General features: G+C 51.9%; 1 protein-coding gene across 1 annotated transcript; it reads left to right on the forward strand.

The window, feature by feature from the left end:
* Positions 1-77: 77 nt before the first annotated feature.
* On the forward strand, positions 78-17,331 carry HAS3 (hyaluronan synthase 3). Its single transcript, XM_060084734.1, has 4 exons — positions 78-157; positions 11,597-12,232; positions 15,474-15,575; positions 16,390-17,331. Exons 2-4 carry the CDS (start codon positions 11,597-11,599, stop codon positions 17,311-17,313), a joined length of 1,662 nt encoding a protein of 553 aa, XP_059940717.1. The 5' UTR covers positions 78-157; the 3' UTR covers positions 17,314-17,331.
* Positions 17,332-18,317: the final 986 nt, after the last annotated feature.

Genomic DNA, 18,317 nt, shown 5'->3' on the forward strand with positions numbered 1-18,317 from the left:
GCAGAGCACGGGCTCTAGAGCGCAGGCTCAGTAGTTGTGGCACACAGGCTTACTTGCTCCGAGGCATTGTAGGATCTTCCTGGACCAGGGCTCAAACCCGTGTTCCCTGCACTGTCAGGTGGATTCTTAACCACTGCACCACCATGGAAGTCCCGAGGTAGGTATTATTATTATCCCTGCTTTACAGATGGGAAAACTGAGGCACACAAGAGGCTAATTACTTGCTCCAGATTACGTAGTTAGTGAGAAGTAGCCAAACCAGTATTTGGACCCAGGCAGTCTGGCTCCCAAGGCTGAGCTTTTAGCCACTGTGCTTTGCCACCCAATAGACACTATATTTCCAAGTGGTAAAAAACTTAATATAAGTGAGGATAAGGACAGTGGTTCCCTGCTTGTTCAGATGGACCATGTATGTCAAGATAAACCTCAGCCCTGATTCCCTCCAGATAGTGCCCACGTACATCAAAACCTAACCTCAAACACCAGAACTTGTTATGGATCTTGTTTTTGACCTTGTAGTTTGCCTAGCAGCTGAAGATGAGATTTGCTAAAGCCCCTCAGCCCACCTGCTCCTGTACTTCGGCAGCTTTTGTAAATTGCTCACTGAAAGCCCTGTTCTTCTTTCTGGGGGTGGCTAAGGTAGTAGACCCTTGAAGCTGCCGCACCGTGTGTGGGAACATAGAAAATGTAGTAAGTCTTCCTGTGAACTCCAGTCAGAGCCCAGAAATGTCTCCTTTGAAGGTTTGTTGTTTTTTTGTTTGTTTTACCTTTTTACCTCCTGTAAGCAGAGTTTTGGTTCTCAGATTTTGGTATCTCAGAATGATAACAATGGATCGTTTTAATGCTTGTGTATGTATTTCTCACATATATACATTGATCGCTCTATTCCATACCATTCCTTCAGAGAAAAAAATGAGACTGGAATTAATGGCCCTATTTTGCAGAAGGGAAAAATAAGGTCCAGAGAGATAAGTTCTTGCAGATGGGAAGAGAAAAAGGGAGAAGCGAGTGAGTGCACTAGAGCAGAGAAACTTCTGACTTTATTTGCTAGTTCTTATAGGAAGGAACCAGTTAGCCAGCACCTAACTCCATCTCAGAGATGTAGGGGGGCTGAGGGTGAGAGTTGTTGGTGTTAGGAGAGGAGGGCCGTTTGCGGGGCAGCTTTGGAGCTGCAGGAGAACCGTACCCTCTCTGCTGGGGAACGAGGAAGAGCTACTGGGCGTTTAAGTGGTTTATTAAATGGTGTAAAATTTAATCTTCACTCTCTGCCTTAAGAGCTAAAACCTGCTCAGAACAGTGCCTGGGTGGGGCACATTCACACACCCCTTTATTAGACCACACACCACTTTCCAAACTTCAAAACCTATGGTGACCATGTAAATCTTAGGGAAGGGCCAGCCTGAAATTAGGCTGTCTTTACTAAAAGAATGGTGGTGCTGATGCTTCGAAGAGCTGGGCCTGGGGTGATCCCCCTGCCACTTTCCAAAGAAACTATCAGTGCTGTTCAGAGAGTGCAAAGAACAAGGCTCCAGCATCAGCCATGTGGGTGTTTCTCTGTGGCCAAGGCCAGGACCATGTGAGAGAGAGTCATGGAGACTCCATGCCCCAAAAGAGAGCAGCCCACATCCACTACCCTAACCCATCCTCTAGGTAGGAAAAGCCCTCAGTGTGCAGAAGTCCTGTCCTTTGTAAAACAAAAACTAATCCTAGTTGTTTTTGGCAACTCTCTCCTCCATGGCTTTCCCCCAGTTCTTCTGGAAAAAGCAGGCAGCACCTTTGCCAACAAAAAGATTATATCAACCCAATTCCAGGTAGATTCGGAGATCTGGGGAGTGACGTGCCCAGCTGGTCCTGTCTGCCCGCCTCTGTTTCTCCTTGTCTCTCCCTCCTAATTTGCACCTCAAATCAGTGTCTTTTCTCCTTTTTCTTTTTTTTCCTTCTGGCTTAATAGCTCATTGGTTCATTGTTAAGTTTTTAAGGTCACTTAATTCAAACAAGCGTGGCAGGCATGGTGCTGGAGGAAAATGGATAGATACTTGTACGCTCTGGAGTTCACCTCTGGGTGAACTGGCTGTCTGCTGTCCTCCCAGTGCCAGAAATGCACTTGCAAACCCAGCTGAGGAGAATCCTCAGGATGCGTTCTCACTGCTGGATGTGTAATAGAATCTCCTAGGGAATTAAATAAAAAATTCAAGCCTGGGGCTCACCCCCAGTGATTGTGACTAAATCGATCTGGGATAGGGTCCAGGCATTAGTTTTTCAAAAAGCTCCCCAGGTTTTAAAAGTCTAACGTGCAGCAGCCAGACGTGAGAAACACTACATTAGCTTATCTGGTGAGAAAAGAGGAGAGAGAGAGAGAGAGGGAGGGAGTGGGAGGGAGAGAGAGAATGTGTGTGTATGTTAGGGGGGTGTCCTAACAAAAAAAATCTGAGAGTGGGACATATTTTGGGGGGTCTCTCCCCACGAAGGAGCTGATGGGAACTGCCTCTACCCTCAGCTCTTCTCTTATTGCTTTTATGGAGGATCCAGCTTCGGACCTCCTCTGTGACAGTGACTAGCAGTGTCTTTAATCAAGAAAAAGGACATGAAGCAGAAGCGCCGGCACATTTAAGAACTGTGGTTGATGTTATTGTAACGAAGCCAAATGAATTTGGAACAAGGTTACCTTAAGTGGTTTTGTTCTTCTCCTGCTGATCCTGCAACTGGGGCTGTAGGCTGGGATTGCATCCCGCTGAAGTCCGGGAAAGTGAATGTGCGCTTGTGTAATGAGCAAGTATGCGTGTGTCCGTTCTGTGTACAGTATGTTACGTGCACGTGTGGGTGTGGACGTACCCATTGGTACTGGCATGGGGGTAGGTTTACAACACCCAGAGGAGACAGCCTCTCCCCGGGCAGGAGTGCAATGCTGTTGACATCATCATTCTTGGAAATACTTTTTTTCAGGAAAAGCATCCTTTCAGGGTACTACTAGAGCCCACATTTAGCGCACCTGCCTCCCTTCCCCAGGATCACTGTGACCCTGGAGAAGGGGCTGAGTGGGGGCTGACACCACCTGGGCTGTGCCAGGCAAGCCGTGTGCCCTTGCTCTGGGCTGTGTTGCCAGGAGGAAGGAAGAAGGAGTCTTTTTATAATTCACTCAGAGCTGCTGGATGAGCAGGCACAGCTCTACATACTCCCCTCTTCCCTGCAAAAATTCTCTCAAAGGAACAGTGGGAGGGATTTAAATAAAGCAAAGTACTGGAGTTTTGGCTACCACTAATCCTATATCCTGGCCCTCCCAACTTTCCTGCTTTCTTAGTAGACTGAGGTTGCCAGACTTTCTCACATGAGCCCATGTATGATATGGGCTGTATCCCACCCAGCGCTAGTTTAGAAGGAAATTCTGTGAATTTACAATTCATATCATTTTAAAATAATCTTTTTATTACAAGACTACTATACTTATTTATAGAATGTTTGGAGAATACAGAGAAAAGGGCAAAGAGAAAAAATTCATTTTTCTACCACCCAAACAAACCTGATCTTAATATCTGGGTGAATTTCTCTCCTGCCCTTTAATTCATAGGATTCAAAAGAAAACAACGTAAATGTAGTCATTCATACATGACAATTTTTGTATCCTGCCTTTTTTACTTAACCTTGCATTATAAGCTTTTTGCCTATGCCTACATTCTCTTCCCGAGCATTACATTATATTCAGTAGCTGCACAATATTCTGCCAAGAAGGTAGGTTATGGTTTAAAATCGCCTTCTGGATTTCTTTCTGCATTCACCTGGGGGAGGGAGAGGAAGGAAAGATGGCCAGGAAGAGCTTTTCCTGTTCAGAATTTCAAGAAAACATCTCCAGGTCTGGCTTGACACTTGGTTATCGTTCGTTCTGTGTGCCCTTCTAATCCTGACCTTCAAGCCAGCATAAAAGAACCTGGCCCCTTGGTAGGAGCTGGTAGCTCTGCCTCCAGCAGAGCAGAGGCCCTTTAATTTGAAATGAAAATGACTCTTCCATCCACGGAGAGAGACTGGGGTTAAAATCTAACCATTGTAACTGCAGGACAGAAAAGTCCTTAAGCCTGCTTCTTCAAACATAGCACCTAGAAATGGTACTGATTACAGAGTACTTGTCGGTAAGAGGGAAGAGTTATGAAGGGATAACTTTGCTTGGTAGTAGCTGCCTTGCCGCTGTCAAGGCACACACTTTCCACCTGGAATTATGTATGAACTAGTGTGGCAGATTATAGGCTGCCTTGAGGAGGAGGCCCTGTGTAGTCAGCTGGGGGGCATAACCAGCTACTCTTTGGGGGCCAATTTAAATTCACCTTCATTACCTTCAAGAGGATTTGATTGTGGTCAGCCCAGAGGAAGTGGATGGGATGAAGCCTGGAGGGACTGAGGGAGACCTGGTGGCTTGGCTGCCATCCCCCATTCTGCTTGGCTTCGCTGGAGGCTGTGGGCTGGATGCCAGAGTGGAGCACTAAAGCGTGAGGTCAGAGGGGGAGGGGGCAGCCTGTGGAACTAGACCATCCCTCCGCCCCTCCCCCACCCAGTCATTCACTAGGCTACCGGCGGAGCAAAGCAACTCCTGGTTAGTGGCTGGCAGGGTTGTCCCGCAGCTTCAAGCACGAGTGATGACAAGAGGGATCGAATGGCAGGCTCCTATTGGCACAAAGGTATTTGAGTATTTCATGGGTTTGAATTTGAAAATTAGTTGAAAGGTGAAATATATGTTTGTGGTACTGTCAGCTGCAGTCATCTCAAAACCTCCAGAGCTTTGAGAATGGCCCCCTCCACCCTCGGAACTGTAGAAGTCTCTTCCTTGATTATTCCTCCACCTGTGCTCTCACTTGTGCCCAAGATAGTTGGCACTGCCTGCCCTCACCTCCACTTCCTGAGGGCAGCACCAACAATTCTCACAGCTGCCCTTTCTCACCCCTTTTTTGTGGTTTATCTGCCTCCTAACAGGTCTCCTACCCTATTCCTAGTCCTTACCCCAAAACACCACTGGCTCAGCCATCCCCAAACTATACTTATAACCTCTTACTACCTTGCTCTGACATCTTCAGTATTCTCTGTTACCTACTGGATAAAATCCAAACTCCTTATTCAGTCACCCAAGGCCTTCCAGAATCCATCCCTAGCTTCCTTCTTCTCTGCAGCTAGACTTTATCAGGCACTTTCTACAGAGCAGGCACCGTTGCAACTTCTTGAGTTTAAATTTCTTGTTTCATCCAGACCTCTCTTTGCTGGCCTTCAGACACACCTCACCCATTCCTCTACCTACTCTTGTTCGTAAGCTTTGTTTCCTGTCTAGAATGCTCTTGCCTCTACACAGTCAGCTCAAGTCCTCCATGAAACTCTGCCCAGCCCATACCAGCTCACAGAGATCTCTTTCCTGAAATCTTCAAACTCTTGCAGTTGGATTCTCTCATCAACATTTAATTATAAACTTTCTTGTATGGTGACTTAATTTTTGAAGTGTATTTGTCTTCAGAACGGATAACCATCTAGATGGCAGGGACCAGCCTGAGACTTCGCAGTGCCAAAGCATCCTTCTCTGCTCAGAGCAGGTCTTCAGTGTTTGGTAAATGAATGTTGAAATGCCGCATGAATCTTCTGCTACAGAGCTGAATAGGAGGTTTACCCTCTGGAACCTGTGTAAAAGCCAATTCAGCAACCTCTGAATTCACATTTTTAAGTAATTGGGTATGGAATTAGTCCTATTTCTAAATCCCCAGTGGTAGGCAGAGATAAATGTGAGCTTTATTGTATCAGCCCCTTAAGGATTCCCCTACCCATCTCCCCCTGAAGAGATGAATGCAAATAGGACACAGCAAAGTGGATGTTAATTACAGGCAAATCCTGTGGGGCCACAAAGGTAAAGACTCTCCAAGCTGTCTGATAACACCAGGTTGCTGTCCCTGCAGACCAGAAAAAGAGAATTTGCTCCCTGGGGGAAGCCATTGAGGTGGCCAAGGCAATTGATATGGGCAGAGTGTTTACTGTTCTCATAATGTTGCATCTGGACCTGCTGTTCATTTTGGAGGTTTTAACTGACTAGTGAGGTGGTGCTGTACCAGCACACCCCCTATAAACCTCCCTGGAACCAGCTGCGTGAGACAGGCACTAAGCCTGTGGGACAAATTTGGAGCCTTAGAAATTAACTAGGCATGAGATGAGCCTGGAGCAGCCCCAGGAAACTTGCACCCAAGAAGTCATGTTGCTGTGTTGCTGAGGGCAGACGGGACCTTTCCAAACTGGCTGCTCCGTTCCTTAAGCGTCTAAACAGGTCACTTGCAAGCAGCCAGTTGGTTGGATCTGACTCAGACACATTTGGCCTGGCCTGTGGAGTGTTTTTTAACGTTTGAATTAGTAGCTAACACTTTAATATGAGGAGATTTCACGTAAAAATCTGGATTTCTGGCTTCTCAACAACAGAGCACCTGGCCACGCTGGGCCCTTCCTCTCAAAGGGACATCTCCTTTAAATGGGACCTTGGCTCCCCACCAGGCCGATGCACTCATCTTTGTTGCCGCCCAGCCCCTGCTTATTTCCCCTGTTCTAAAATTTTGCAGATGGCAAATTTGGGTGGGAGGTAGAATCAGATAGCTCCTCCAGTCTCTGGCAACTCCAGGCTCTGTGATGCCCCTGGACGTAGAGGCGGTGGCCCAGAGCTCAAGAAGTCCGTAATGCAATTGAGACAAGGCATTTTTCATGAACACTGATCTCTGAACTCTCTGTCACCAAGTGTCACATCCTGGAGGGATAGGCATGTAGAATCCATAGCATCAGCAAGCAGATGCCGTTCTCTGGTTGAAGTTGGCTGCAGTTAACCTTTACTGAGCACTTACTCTCAGTCAGTCGCTTCAATCCTTGTGACAACCATGTCAAGTAGATACTCAGTCCCATTTCTGGGATGAAGACACTGAGGTTAGTGCCACACGGCTAGGGGCAGAACTGACTCCAGAGTCCTCCTCTTAACCAAGGGCTTCTCTCTCCACCTGTGCCTTGTTTGCTCTTATTAGGGCCCATCTGAGGTTCAAAACACATTCCCATTGCGAATACTAGTTTTAAAAAGCACACAAAGAATGTTTAAACCATGTAGCATATTAGTGATGATTTTCTCAAGCAAAAGCCAGAAGTGATTTGGTTTATATAACACAAGATGCGGGGGTGGGGGGTGGAGGAGGTGTGCCAGGGGTCTGCTTGCCTGGGGGACTGAGGGTGAGCTCTGTGGCCCAGAGTGAGTCAGGGTTGAGCCCCTAAGACTTCTGAGAGGAGCAGCTTACAGATTGCAACTCAGGTTCCTATAAATTTTTTTGCAGCTTGGAAAAAGTGATGGAAATTGTCCCAGGTGTATCTGGAAGATATGTAAATTCGTTTTTTACTAGTCTTCAATTATAATACCTCCAAGATTTTCTGAGATTTAGAAACCCAGCGTGTTCAGCTCGTTCTGAACTAACTTCCTCTGCTAAGAACTCCCCACCTCCCCCCAACCCCATGAGACCTCACCTCACCCAAGTCTAGCACCAGCTTTTGGGAGCTTGGAAACCTCTGGCGATGAGATCAGTTGGGAATTTAGGAGGTCATGGATGTCGGAAATAAAGGTGTAAAGAGAGGAGAGTTGGTTTTGGCTTTAGGACACCAACTTCCAAGGTTCTTGCAAAACCATTGCAGCTTTTGAAAAAGCGTTAAAGTCATCAGCGCCCCACTGCGGGATTCAAAGCTAAGCTTGTCACAATTTCACAATTGTTAACACCTTTGACCAGTCTTTCTGTATTTAACAAGCATTCTCTTCTGCGCCTTTTTTTTTTTTTTTTTGCCGGCAGGAAGGTTCTGGGGTCTGGGCTTTAGGGAGTACCCTATACAGCGCACAGTCCCTTCGCGTGCTGCAGTCGAGGGATTTCTACCCGTTCGCCCGCTTTGCAGAGGAGGGGACAACTGAGAGTCACAATTTTGGAAGCCCTTATGGGTTATACTGAAGGTTAACGCTTCAGGTTCTAGATTGAGCACAATGACCACCACCCCCCCCCCCCACCACCGGGCAGTTGGTCCCAGAACGAGCGCGGAGGAGCTCGGCTTTCGGCCCCGCTTGGGGAACCCATTTTCGGAGGGTGCGGAGACTCTTGAATCTTTGCGAACTGGAGTAGCCGCGTGCACTCGGGACCCTGCGTCCCACCGCGCGCCGGCGGCGTGGGGCTACCTCCGGCGGAGCCGGGAAGGAGGTGCTACCTCGCGGCCCTCGGGGGAGCCCTCCCACTCTTCCCAACTTTCCCGGCCCCAGGGCCGGAGGAGGGCGCCTCTCCCGGCGGGGACGCGCTAGGTACTTAAAGGCGGCTCGGCGGGGCCGGAGCTCTTCAGTCGGAGCGCGCGGTGGCGGCGGCGCACGGTGGAGAGAGGCGCGGCGGCGAGGAGCGGGAGGAGGGGCATGGAGCAGCCGCGGGCCTGCTGAGCACCGGAGCGCGGGCAGCCGGCGGCACGGTGAGCGCAGGCCCGGCCGGCCGGCCGGCTGCCTCGGAGGGGCGGGCCGCGCGGGGTACCCGGGCGCGCCGGGCTCCAGGGGTGCCTCTTGCTGAGCCCCGCGGACCCCGCCGGCACCCAGGGCCGTGCGGGCGCGGCGTCCAGCGCCAGGAGGCGGGCTGAAGGCTGCGGCATCTCCAAGCTTCCCGGCTCCCGTTCCTGCAGCCCCCTCCCCGCTGACCCCTCCTCCCTTTCTTCCTCCATCCTCTCCTTCTCCAGCCTCTCCTCCCTTCCTCCCTTGTGGCTCCTGTTTTGTGAATGGATTGGGAGGCGGGCGACGGTGAGGGGCACGAGGCTGGCTGGAGTCTCTCCCTGCCCCAGGCCCGCCCAGGGGTTCGCACCTGTCCAGGCACCAAGATGCTCGGCGCCCGGGTTTCTGCGGGTCAGCCGGGCCACGGCCGCACGTACCCGCGGCCTGGGCTCCCCTTACCTTAGGGGCTCGGAGGGGCCGGGAGGGCGGCCGGGCGCAAAGGAAAGAGCCCCTACCCCGCGCGCAAGTTTCCACCCCGACGCGTGTGGGCCCCGCAGCAGGGCGCACCTGTCAGCTGGAGAGGCTGCAGACTGGGCAGCCCCGCAAAGTGTTGGGAGTACATTGGCGGCGTGCATCCTTGTCTGGGGTTTTTCTCTCTCCCTCATCTCTGGGGGTGGGGGGAGGGCTTAGGGAGCGCCCCCAACCTCTTGCCCTTGAAGCCGGGTGCGCGTTAGCCTACCGGGGCCGAGCTCTCGTGGATCCCTTCCGAGCGAAGGGTATGGGGGGGCAAGAGGCTCCCTCCGCCGGCTTGGGGGTGACGGCCCCCTGTCTGGGCAGGGCCACCTGAGGCAGAGCCCCACACCAGCGCCTGATTGCACGTGGGGTCTCCAGCTGCGGGACCTTCTTGGGTCCTGTGTGGCGTAGGGGTGCCGAGGTAATGTCTCCACTTCCTGAGCAGGGGAGGGAGGGTGTCCCGCCTGGGAAAAGAGGGGGCCGGCGACACCGGGGACGCCGTCTTTGTCTGCAGGCACACTTTGCCAAGGTAGCTGGGGCCCCCGAGGAGATGAGTGAGGCCTGGGTCGACTGATTCCTTGGGTTTTCCGTTCCTTCCAGGCTGGGTCGTGGGAAACCCGCACGTGGGTGTGGCCGGCACCGCCTTTGCCGGAAGGCGAGGCTCTGGCGTGGGCGAGAAGCCTGGCCAGTGTCCTCCCGGCTGCGTTAACCTGGTGGGCACCGCCTCCGGCACTGCACCGAGGCGGGGCGCCAGCGCCCGGCAGGTCGCTGGGTTGGCCTCGGCGCCCCCTGCCCTTTCCCAGAGCGCAGGCGGGCAGTAGTGCCCGCAGCGCCCCCATGGCATGTGAGCTCTAGAGGGGGGCGGGGGTGCCCCTGGGCGGTGGATGCAGGGCCTAGGGACCCCTGGGCCGCAAGCGCGTGCGACGGCCGCGGGCTGGGGGGGCGGGGGAGAGAAGGAAGGACGGGAGTCCTGCAGAGGAAGTACGCGGCAGGCTCCCCGGCACGGCGGGGCAGAGCGCCCGGAGGCCGCGCTTCCCGGAGAGGCAAGGCTGCCAACAGTACTTTCCGGACCGAAGCTGCTGGAATGCTGAGGCCTGAGTCTCCGGCTGATTGAGGCACTAACTGCGTGTTTCTCACCCCTCCTATGTGAGAGGTGGCAGGGGAAAAGACCCCCGGCAAGAAAGTGTGTTTGTGTTGAGGTGGCGGTCAGGAGTTGGGTTTAGTGAGACGTAGACTTGGAGCAAGCTTGGAAGTGAGACCTCATTGTCTGCAAAGGGTGGGTGGTGGTGGTGGAGGAGGAAACAGGATTCTCCAGATCAGGCAGGTGGCAAGGAGGGGAGATGGGGAGAAGGCCTCAGAATGGAGGGCAGGGAGCTGGCCTCATCAGCCTTCTCCCATCCCCATCCACCTCCCCAATTGGGTAATCTTTCAGGGTTATTAATCAGTAAAATGATTTACCTGAGACCTATGGAGCAAGAAACCACTGGAACCCCTCCTGGGGGGGATGCTAAGTCCCAGAGAATTTGGGCAAGGTCAGGCAGCCAGGAGGTAGTAGAGGTGTGTCTCAAGCACGAGACTTCTGGTTCCGAGTGCTAGGCTCTTTTCATTAAAAAAGCTATTTCCAATTGGGCAGATGCTGGAAGCCCTGACTTGGTTGCAAACAAAACCTGGCAGCATTTCCAGGAGTGGTGGGGCAGGGGGACGTGGACAGAGATTCTGTGCGGCGCTAGGACCAAGTAGATGGGGCTTCCCAGGCAGCCACCCCTCCCAGGCTGCTGCAGTGGTGGCTGCAGTTCCCTCTGGTGCCCCAGTGCTGGGCTTCCAGGAGGGCCGTCCACACCCCAGCGCTCATTTCCTCTTCTCTACCTTGTCTGCTTTTCCTGATTGCTTTCCCTTTCTTTCCTGCCTCTCAAATAAATGAGAAAAAGGTGAGAAAGCAGAGAACATAGGGAAAGTTTCTCTTACCGATTTAGCTGTTTTGAGAAAGGGAAGCTGTTTCCTTCTTTTTTTCCTCTGGCATCTCTTTGTTTCCTATCTTTTCCTTCCCCACTTTCTTCATGGGCCTCATTGGTGTAATCCCCTAGCGGGTATAGGCCAGGTAGAGGGTGCCTACGTGCCCCTGCCCCCCCCCTCCCTCTTCCTGGCCCCTCAGGTGCTCAGAGCTTCCTCTGGCCTCAGGCTCACCCCTACTGAAGCTTGCCTATGAGAGCTTTGGGTCAGGCAGATCCCAGTTCTGCCACCAGCTAGGTATCACACAGCTCTCTCTGGCTTTGGTTTGTCTAACAATAATAAATGCTACTTTAAGTGCTTTGTAACCATTCAATTCTCAAAAAAGCTAGGAAGTTAGTGCTGCAACCCACATTTTACAGATGAATTAACTAAGGGGTAGAACACAGTCACACAGATAGTGTCAGAGCTGGAATTTGAACCCCAGTAGTCTGGCTTCTGAGTCTACAGACTGTCTTAGTCATGCTCAATAAATGGTAATTGTTTTTATTAGTGGGTCATTCTCCCGGTTCTGGGCCAGGCCCAGAGAAAATGCCCCCACTGCCATTGACCTCTGCCTCCGCCTGACCCACATCTCCCACCTTCTCCCACCAGATGCCGGTGCAGCTGACAACAGCCCTGCGTGTGGTGGGCACCAGCCTGTTTGCCCTGGCAGTGCTGGGTGGCATCCTGGCAGCTTATGTGACAGGCTACCAGTTCATCCACACAGAAAAACACTACCTGTCCTTCGGGCTGTACGGTGCCATCCTGGGTCTGCACCTGCTCATCCAGAGCCTGTTTGCCTTCCTGGAGCACCGGCGCATGCGGCAGGCAGGCCGGCCACTGAAGCTGCCCTCCCCGCTGCGGCGCTCTGTGGCACTCTGCATTGCTGCATACCAGGAGGACCCCGACTACTTGCGCAAGTGCCTGCGCTCAGCCCAGCGCATCGCTTTCCCCGACCTCAAGGTGGTCATGGTGGTGGATGGCAATCGCCAGGAGGATGCCTACATGCTGGACATCTTCCATGAGGTGCTAGGTGGCACCGAGCAAGCCGGCTTCTTTGTGTGGCGCAGCAACTTCCATGAGGCGGGTGAGGGCGAGACGGAGGCCAGCCTTCAGGAGGGCATGGACCGTGTGCGCAACGTGGTGCGGGCCAGCACCTTCTCATGCATCATGCAGAAGTGGGGAGGCAAGCGAGAGGTCATGTACACAGCCTTCAAGGCCCTTGGTGGTTCAGTGGACTACATCCAGGTAAGCGTGCCTCCCTAGGTGTATGTGGACATGTGGATGTGTCCAGCCAGGCAGGCATACTCTCTCCTGGGGACTTTTAGGTCCAGTCTAGGTCCTTTGTGTTGTGCACATTCCTCCTCTGCACTTAAGAAGGCAGTAGGCACCATGGTTCTTAACAGCAGTCCTGGGGTCAAAAAGACCTGGGAGGGAATCCTGGTTCTGCTGTTCCTTAGCTCTGTGACTCTGGGCAGGTCTATGGATTGGTATCCCAATAATAGCAAACAAGTGTAAAGTGTGTAGCATTTACTTTATACCAGACACTGTTGTAGGCACTTCATACATTTTAGTTCTTTTAATCCTCATAATACTCCTAGGAGATAGGTACTATTATTATTTCTACTTACAGAAACTGAGCCTGAAGCACAGAGAGGCTAAGTAACTCGCCTAATGTCACATGGCAGTAAGGTGCAGAGCCAGGATTTGAGCCCCGGCAGTCTGTCCTTGTCCGCTGTGCAATACTGCCTCGATACTGGCAACATGGGGATGAGCCTCTTCATAAAGAAGTGTGGGGAAGAGCAAAACAAAAATCATGCTGCAAAGCACTCAAATAGTTTTAGTTATGGGCTAAAAAGTCCAACTCTTTCCAGTGTCAAGTTCTTATCTGTGAGGTGGAGGGACATGCGCGAGTCCTCCCCCAGCCCGATTCTGCAGCCGTCTTGGCAGGGCCAGGACCCTGAACAGACCCTGCCTAGCTTCCAGCCAAAGCAGGCATTGACACCAGCCTGGAAATTTTATGCTGACAAGGTTAACACTGCTCCAATTTTCTTTTTCTTTTCCTTTTTTAAATTAATTTTATTTTTGGCTGTGTTGGGTCTTCATTGTGGTGCACGGGCTTCTCATTGCGGTGGCTTCTCTTGTTGAGGAGCGTGGGCTCTAGGCACGCGGGCTTCAGTAGTTGTGGCACTCAGGCTCAGTAGTTGTGGCTCGCGGGCTCTAGAGCACAGGCTCAGAAGTTGTGGCTCACGGGCTTAGTTGCTCCGCGGCATGTGGGATCTTCCCGGACCAGGGCTCGAACCCACGTCTCCTGCATTGGCAGGTGGACTCTTAACCACTGAACCACCAGGGAAGTCCCCTGCTCCAATTTCCAAATAACAGAACCTAGAGAAAACTGATGAAAGGTCATGCATTTCAGTACCAAGTAGAAACTGACACCCAGGACCCCAGATTTCTGGTCCAGCATCCACTGTCCACTCCTCTGTTCCTGCCCTTCTCTATCGCTTGAATGGATAGCGGCTGCTGTGGTAGCCCACCTACGTGCCAGCAGTCTTGCTGACAGCATGTTGCATACTCCAATATTCAAATTTTCTATACTGTACCCACCTAAAATTAGCTTGCCACAGATTTTTTGTTTTTGGCTGTTTGGAAAGTTGCAATGAGAGTTGGCATATTTGTCTTTTTCTGTCTTCTTAGGCCCAAGGACCTCCTCAGCCTTGGAGAGGGAGGGATGTGAGACAGTTCTTGATTCTGCAGTTCACCTAGGGTCAAGGGGCCTTTGAGACTTGCCTGGGGACTCAGAAGATTTAGAAAAAGCCCTTGAGCCCTGACACGTGCTCAAGCCGTCGTGACTCTGTCATCTACTCCGTTGAAGCACAGGATCCCCCCAAACCTGCTCTACCACACCTCTTCCTTTCCTCTGTGCTCTGGTGGATCAGCAGATAGGCTCAGACACCTGAGCCAGCCTTTCTCTTGACGGCTCTGGGCTCACTGCTTGGGGCAGCCCTGGGCGCCAGTCATTGAACACTCTGGGTTTCTGCCTGTCTTCATGAGCCCTGCTGAAGGTGTCTTTCCCTCTTTGGGAGATAACCCTGCTCCAGCCAGTGGGGAAACTCAGGCAGCCAAGAGCTCTAACTTTCCTAACCTTGCTCAGCTGGAAAGACCTCCCTGGTTGAGGGAAGCCAAGCAGCGTGAGGAATGAGATAGGGTCATGGCAGGAAGTAGTCTTGAGACCAGCAGCCCTGGGAAGCTTGGCCTGTAAGCTGAGGGGGCTCTGGGAGTCTGGCCTGAGGCTCCCTGGGGCCTTCCCAGTCTGGGCCAGGATTGTAAGGATGTGTCATTGTGCAGGTAGGAGGGAGTGGCTGTGATGACTCTGCCTGGTTCCCCCTCTGCCTTCTGCTGCTTGTCTATGGGCACTGAGTCTTCCAACGTGGAGAGAGAAAGCATAGGGTTGGAGTGTAGAGGGCAGCCCCCTTCCTGAAGGCTAATGGACTCTCAGCAACTTTAGTAAAAGGATTTTAGGCTTTTGCAGTACGGGGTTTGGGCTTATCTGTGGATACTGTTCTTTGCTCTGTCAGGGGTCAGGAAACCAATTCCTCTACTCAGTAGTTATCTGGGCTTTTTGTATCATCTCAGTTTTCTAGAAAACAGAGAAGGAGTCAGCCACCAGAGTAAGCGTTTGTAGTCCAGGTTCAACTAATAACAATAACAGGCCACCTGTTAGAAATAAACCAGGAGTCTCCCTAGGAAAGGCGGGCAGGTGGGCAGGATTTGATCCAGGTCCTGATTGGAGGTAGCTGGTGCCAGCTTCCAGGACCATCCAGAGTAGAATCTACGTGAGAGCAGCCCTTGGCCATGCTGTGCCCTGATCTGGGAGACTTGGCCAACAGAACACAGAAGGCCTGGCAGCCTCATTAGAGGTCCTGTGACTGGGCTAAATACATCCTCCACTTAGGCTGGTTGTCTAAGAGACCAGAGACTGAAACAGGGAAGACCCTGTTCTTAATAATCCTATGAGCAAGCTTTCGGCTGTAGCCTCTGGCAGGAGCCATTTCTTGGCCTTCTGAGAAATGTCTGCCGGCCCTGGTCTAGCCACAATGCTTGTCATCTGATTTCAATGACTTTTTGAAGAGAAATACTATTTTGAAGAGAAATAATATTTTGAGAAATATTTTAAGACCACTTCTGAGGAGCCTGGCTCTGTAAGGGGCTAAAGATTTCTCCAGTGCTAAGCACTTCTCCCTTTCTGGGCCCAGCACTGAAAGTCTCCTGGAGATCTCTCTCCGTCTAGTTGCTATCAAGCCTGGTACCTGAACTCGTTTTCTTACTTTCCTTTATTTATTTCACCCCTTCTATTTGGCATAGATTTCTCTGCTAGTGGCTTGAAGTGTATCATGTGAAAGGTAGGGGTGTGTGTGTGCGTGTGTGTGTGTGTGTGTGTGTTTTAGACCTGAGGTCAAAATGGACTGATAGTGCATTCCCTCTGCAGGTGTGTGACTCTGACACTGTGCTGGATCCAGCCTGCACAATTGAAATGCTTCGAGTCCTGGAGGAGGACCCCCAAGTAGGAGGAGTCGGGGGAGATGTCCAAGTAAGAAGTAACCAAGGATTCCTGGGGGAGGGGGGGTCTGAATTCTTTCTGCTTCTTAATCTAATTGGATATGCTTGGGAAATGGGCATCTGACTTCCTAGTGTTTTGGAGGGGTGTTTCCTCTTTGACAGTTTTCAGTGGTATCAAAGGGCTCATCTGCTACCCAACCCCTTTCCTGTTCTTTTAAGTGGGGAGAAATCACTTAACAGGTATATAGAGAGCCTATGCTGCTGGGAGGGGCACAGTGTTCTGAGGCCATCCATCCTGGAGGGGGCTTCCTTTTTGGCCGATGGTGCACCAAGCAACTCCGAAGTTAGACCCCTGAAAACCCTTGCTCTTAGGGACGTTGCACTGAAGAGCTCTGGGCAGTATGGTACAAATAAAGGGTCAGGTCTTCTTCCAAGGGTACTGCTGGCAACATACCATGCCTTCCCAAGAAGCTTTCCAACTGCAGAAAGGGTCAGGATGGGTGGCTGGGGTGTCTGCTTCTTTCTCAAGCCTTTCTCTTGGCCACCACCACAGGCTGCCTCCTGAGATTGAAGGTGGCTTTGACTCCTAGAGCAACTTCATTGGGACAGTCGGTGCAGATGACACAGAGGAGAGGTGGGGCTGGTGCTGGGGAGAGTGACTGGGTGTGGTCGCCTCCTCTGAGCCTCTGGTTTCCCAGCTCTGGCTGGGCGAGGACTCATGGCCAGGAACTGGAGCAATGGGCTCCAGAACTTGGGGTGTAGGGAGGCCTCGTGGTCTCTGGTGTCTGTCTCCTGGGGCTCATGTCCTCAGGCAAGGAGGCCCAGCATCTCTGGTTCCCTTGCAGATCCTCAACAAGTACGATTCATGGATCTCCTTCCTGAGCAGTGTGCGGTACTGGATGGCCTTCAACGTGGAGCGGGCTTGCCAGTCCTACTTTGGCTGTGTGCAGTGCATTAGCGGGCCCTTGGGCATGTACCGTAACAGCCTCCTCCAGCAATTCTTGGAGGACTGGTACCATCAGAAGTTCCTAGGCAGCAAGTGCAGCTTTGGGGATGACCGGCACCTCACCAACCGAGTCCTGAGTCTCGGCTACAGGACTAAGTATACAGCTCGCTCTAAATGCCTCACAGAGACCCCCACCAAGTACCTCCGGTGGCTTAACCAGCAGACCCGCTGGAGCAAGTCTTACTTCCGCGAGTGGCTCTACAACTCTCTGTGGTTCCACAAGCACCACCTCTGGATGACCTACGAATCAGTAGTCACGGGTTTCTTCCCCTTCTTCCTTATCGCCACAGTCATACAGCTTTTCTACCGTGGCCGCATCTGGAACATTCTTCTCTTCCTGCTGACAGTGCAGCTGGTGGGCATTATCAAGGCTACATACGCCTGCTTCCTTCGGGGCAACGCAGAGATGATCTTCATGTCACTCTACTCCCTTCTCTATATGTCCAGCCTCCTGCCAGCCAAGATCTTTGCCATTGCTACCATCAACAAGTCTGGCTGGGGTACCTCTGGTCGAAAAACCATTGTGGTGAACTTCATTGGCCTCATCCCTGTGTCCATCTGGGTGGCAGTCCTCCTTGGGGGGCTGGCCTACACAGCCTACTGCCAGGATCTGTTCAGTGAGACGGAGCTAGCCTTCCTTGTCTCTGGGGCCATCCTGTACGGCTGCTACTGGGTGGCCCTCCTCATGTTGTATCTGGCCATCATTGCCCGGCGATGCGGGAAGAAGCCAGAGCAGTATAGCTTAGCTTTTGCTGAGGTGTGACGTGGCCCTCAAGCAGAGTGGGAAAAGTGCAATGGGTAAGGGAGGGAAGGGGAATGGAGAAGATGGGGTGGGAGGGAGGAGGGAGTGTTTTAGTTTTTTAATGGTCCAAAGGACAAATGTGAAGTGCAAAGAATGGTGACTGTAGTACGGCCTGGGCCAGCTCTGCTTAGAGGAGGCAAGTCCAGCTCAGGGTGATGGAGGAGGCATGTATGTTTTCAGGCCGCCTGTCTGCTTGCCTCTGTGCACACAGTGGCCTCTGGGCAAGATTCCACTTCCTCCCCTGAGATCCAGAGGGAACTCAGAAGTGTGCTAAACCAAACAAGTTCCATTCAGTGGCAGCTTCTGATGGGTGAGTAAGCAAAGAGGGCCCGTGGGAAGTGGTTCTCTTAGACCACCTGAACGAAATCAGAGGTGGTGGGAGAATTTCTGAGATCTGGGCCAGCTAGTAACGTGTCCCCGCCTCGATCTAGTTATCAATGCAATAAGATTGTGCCTGAAATACAAGGCCCAGAAGCTTAATCTTTGGGCATCAGAAAACAGGGTCCAGGAATGGTGCTTTCTTATGTGAAGTACTGCATTCCACATCTCAACATCCCAAGGATGAGCCAAACTAGCAGGGAGTTAGCACTGGACTGGTTTTAAGTGGGAAGTGTGTGTATATATATGTTAAAAAAGAAAGTTTGCCAGGAGGAACAAACGGTGGTGGTGGTGCTAAAGGCCACAGCTCAAGGCTCTATGGAGGCCTTGAGCTGAATGTATTCTACCTGGAAATTGCCCAGATATCTAGATTGTCTTGTCTGTGATCTCTGCTGAGGAGGTAAAATGTTTTCGTCATCTACCAGGAAGATTAAACCCCAACATGCTCAGAAAGGAAGTGAGGGCTTGGGTATTTCAACCTGTATACTCCTGAATTCCGCTCTCAAATTCAGCTCTGACTTGAGTCTAAGACAGCCTCCTCACTTCGCTTCGCTTCACTTCACAGTGATAGTCAACCTGTTCCACCC

The sequence above is a fragment of the Mesoplodon densirostris genome, chromosome 19, assembly GCF_025265405.1.
Source record: "Mesoplodon densirostris isolate mMesDen1 chromosome 19, mMesDen1 primary haplotype, whole genome shotgun sequence".
Classification (NCBI taxonomy): domain Eukaryota; kingdom Metazoa; phylum Chordata; class Mammalia; order Artiodactyla; family Ziphiidae; genus Mesoplodon; species Mesoplodon densirostris.

What these genes read in the sequence shown, in the direction of transcription:
- HAS3 (XM_060084734.1), top strand. Translation starts at nt 11,597, where the DNA reads ATGCCGGTGCAGCTGACAACAGCCCTGCGTGTGGTGGGCACCAGCCTG. An exon ending in GTTCAGTGGACTACATCCAG is followed by an intron (nt 12,233 to 15,473) that starts GTAAGCGTGCCT and finishes TTCCCTCTGCAG; the next exon opens with GTGTGTGACTCTGACACTGT. An exon ending in GAGTCGGGGGAGATGTCCAA is followed by an intron (nt 15,576 to 16,389) that starts GTAAGAAGTAAC and finishes GTTCCCTTGCAG; the next exon opens with ATCCTCAACAAGTACGATTC.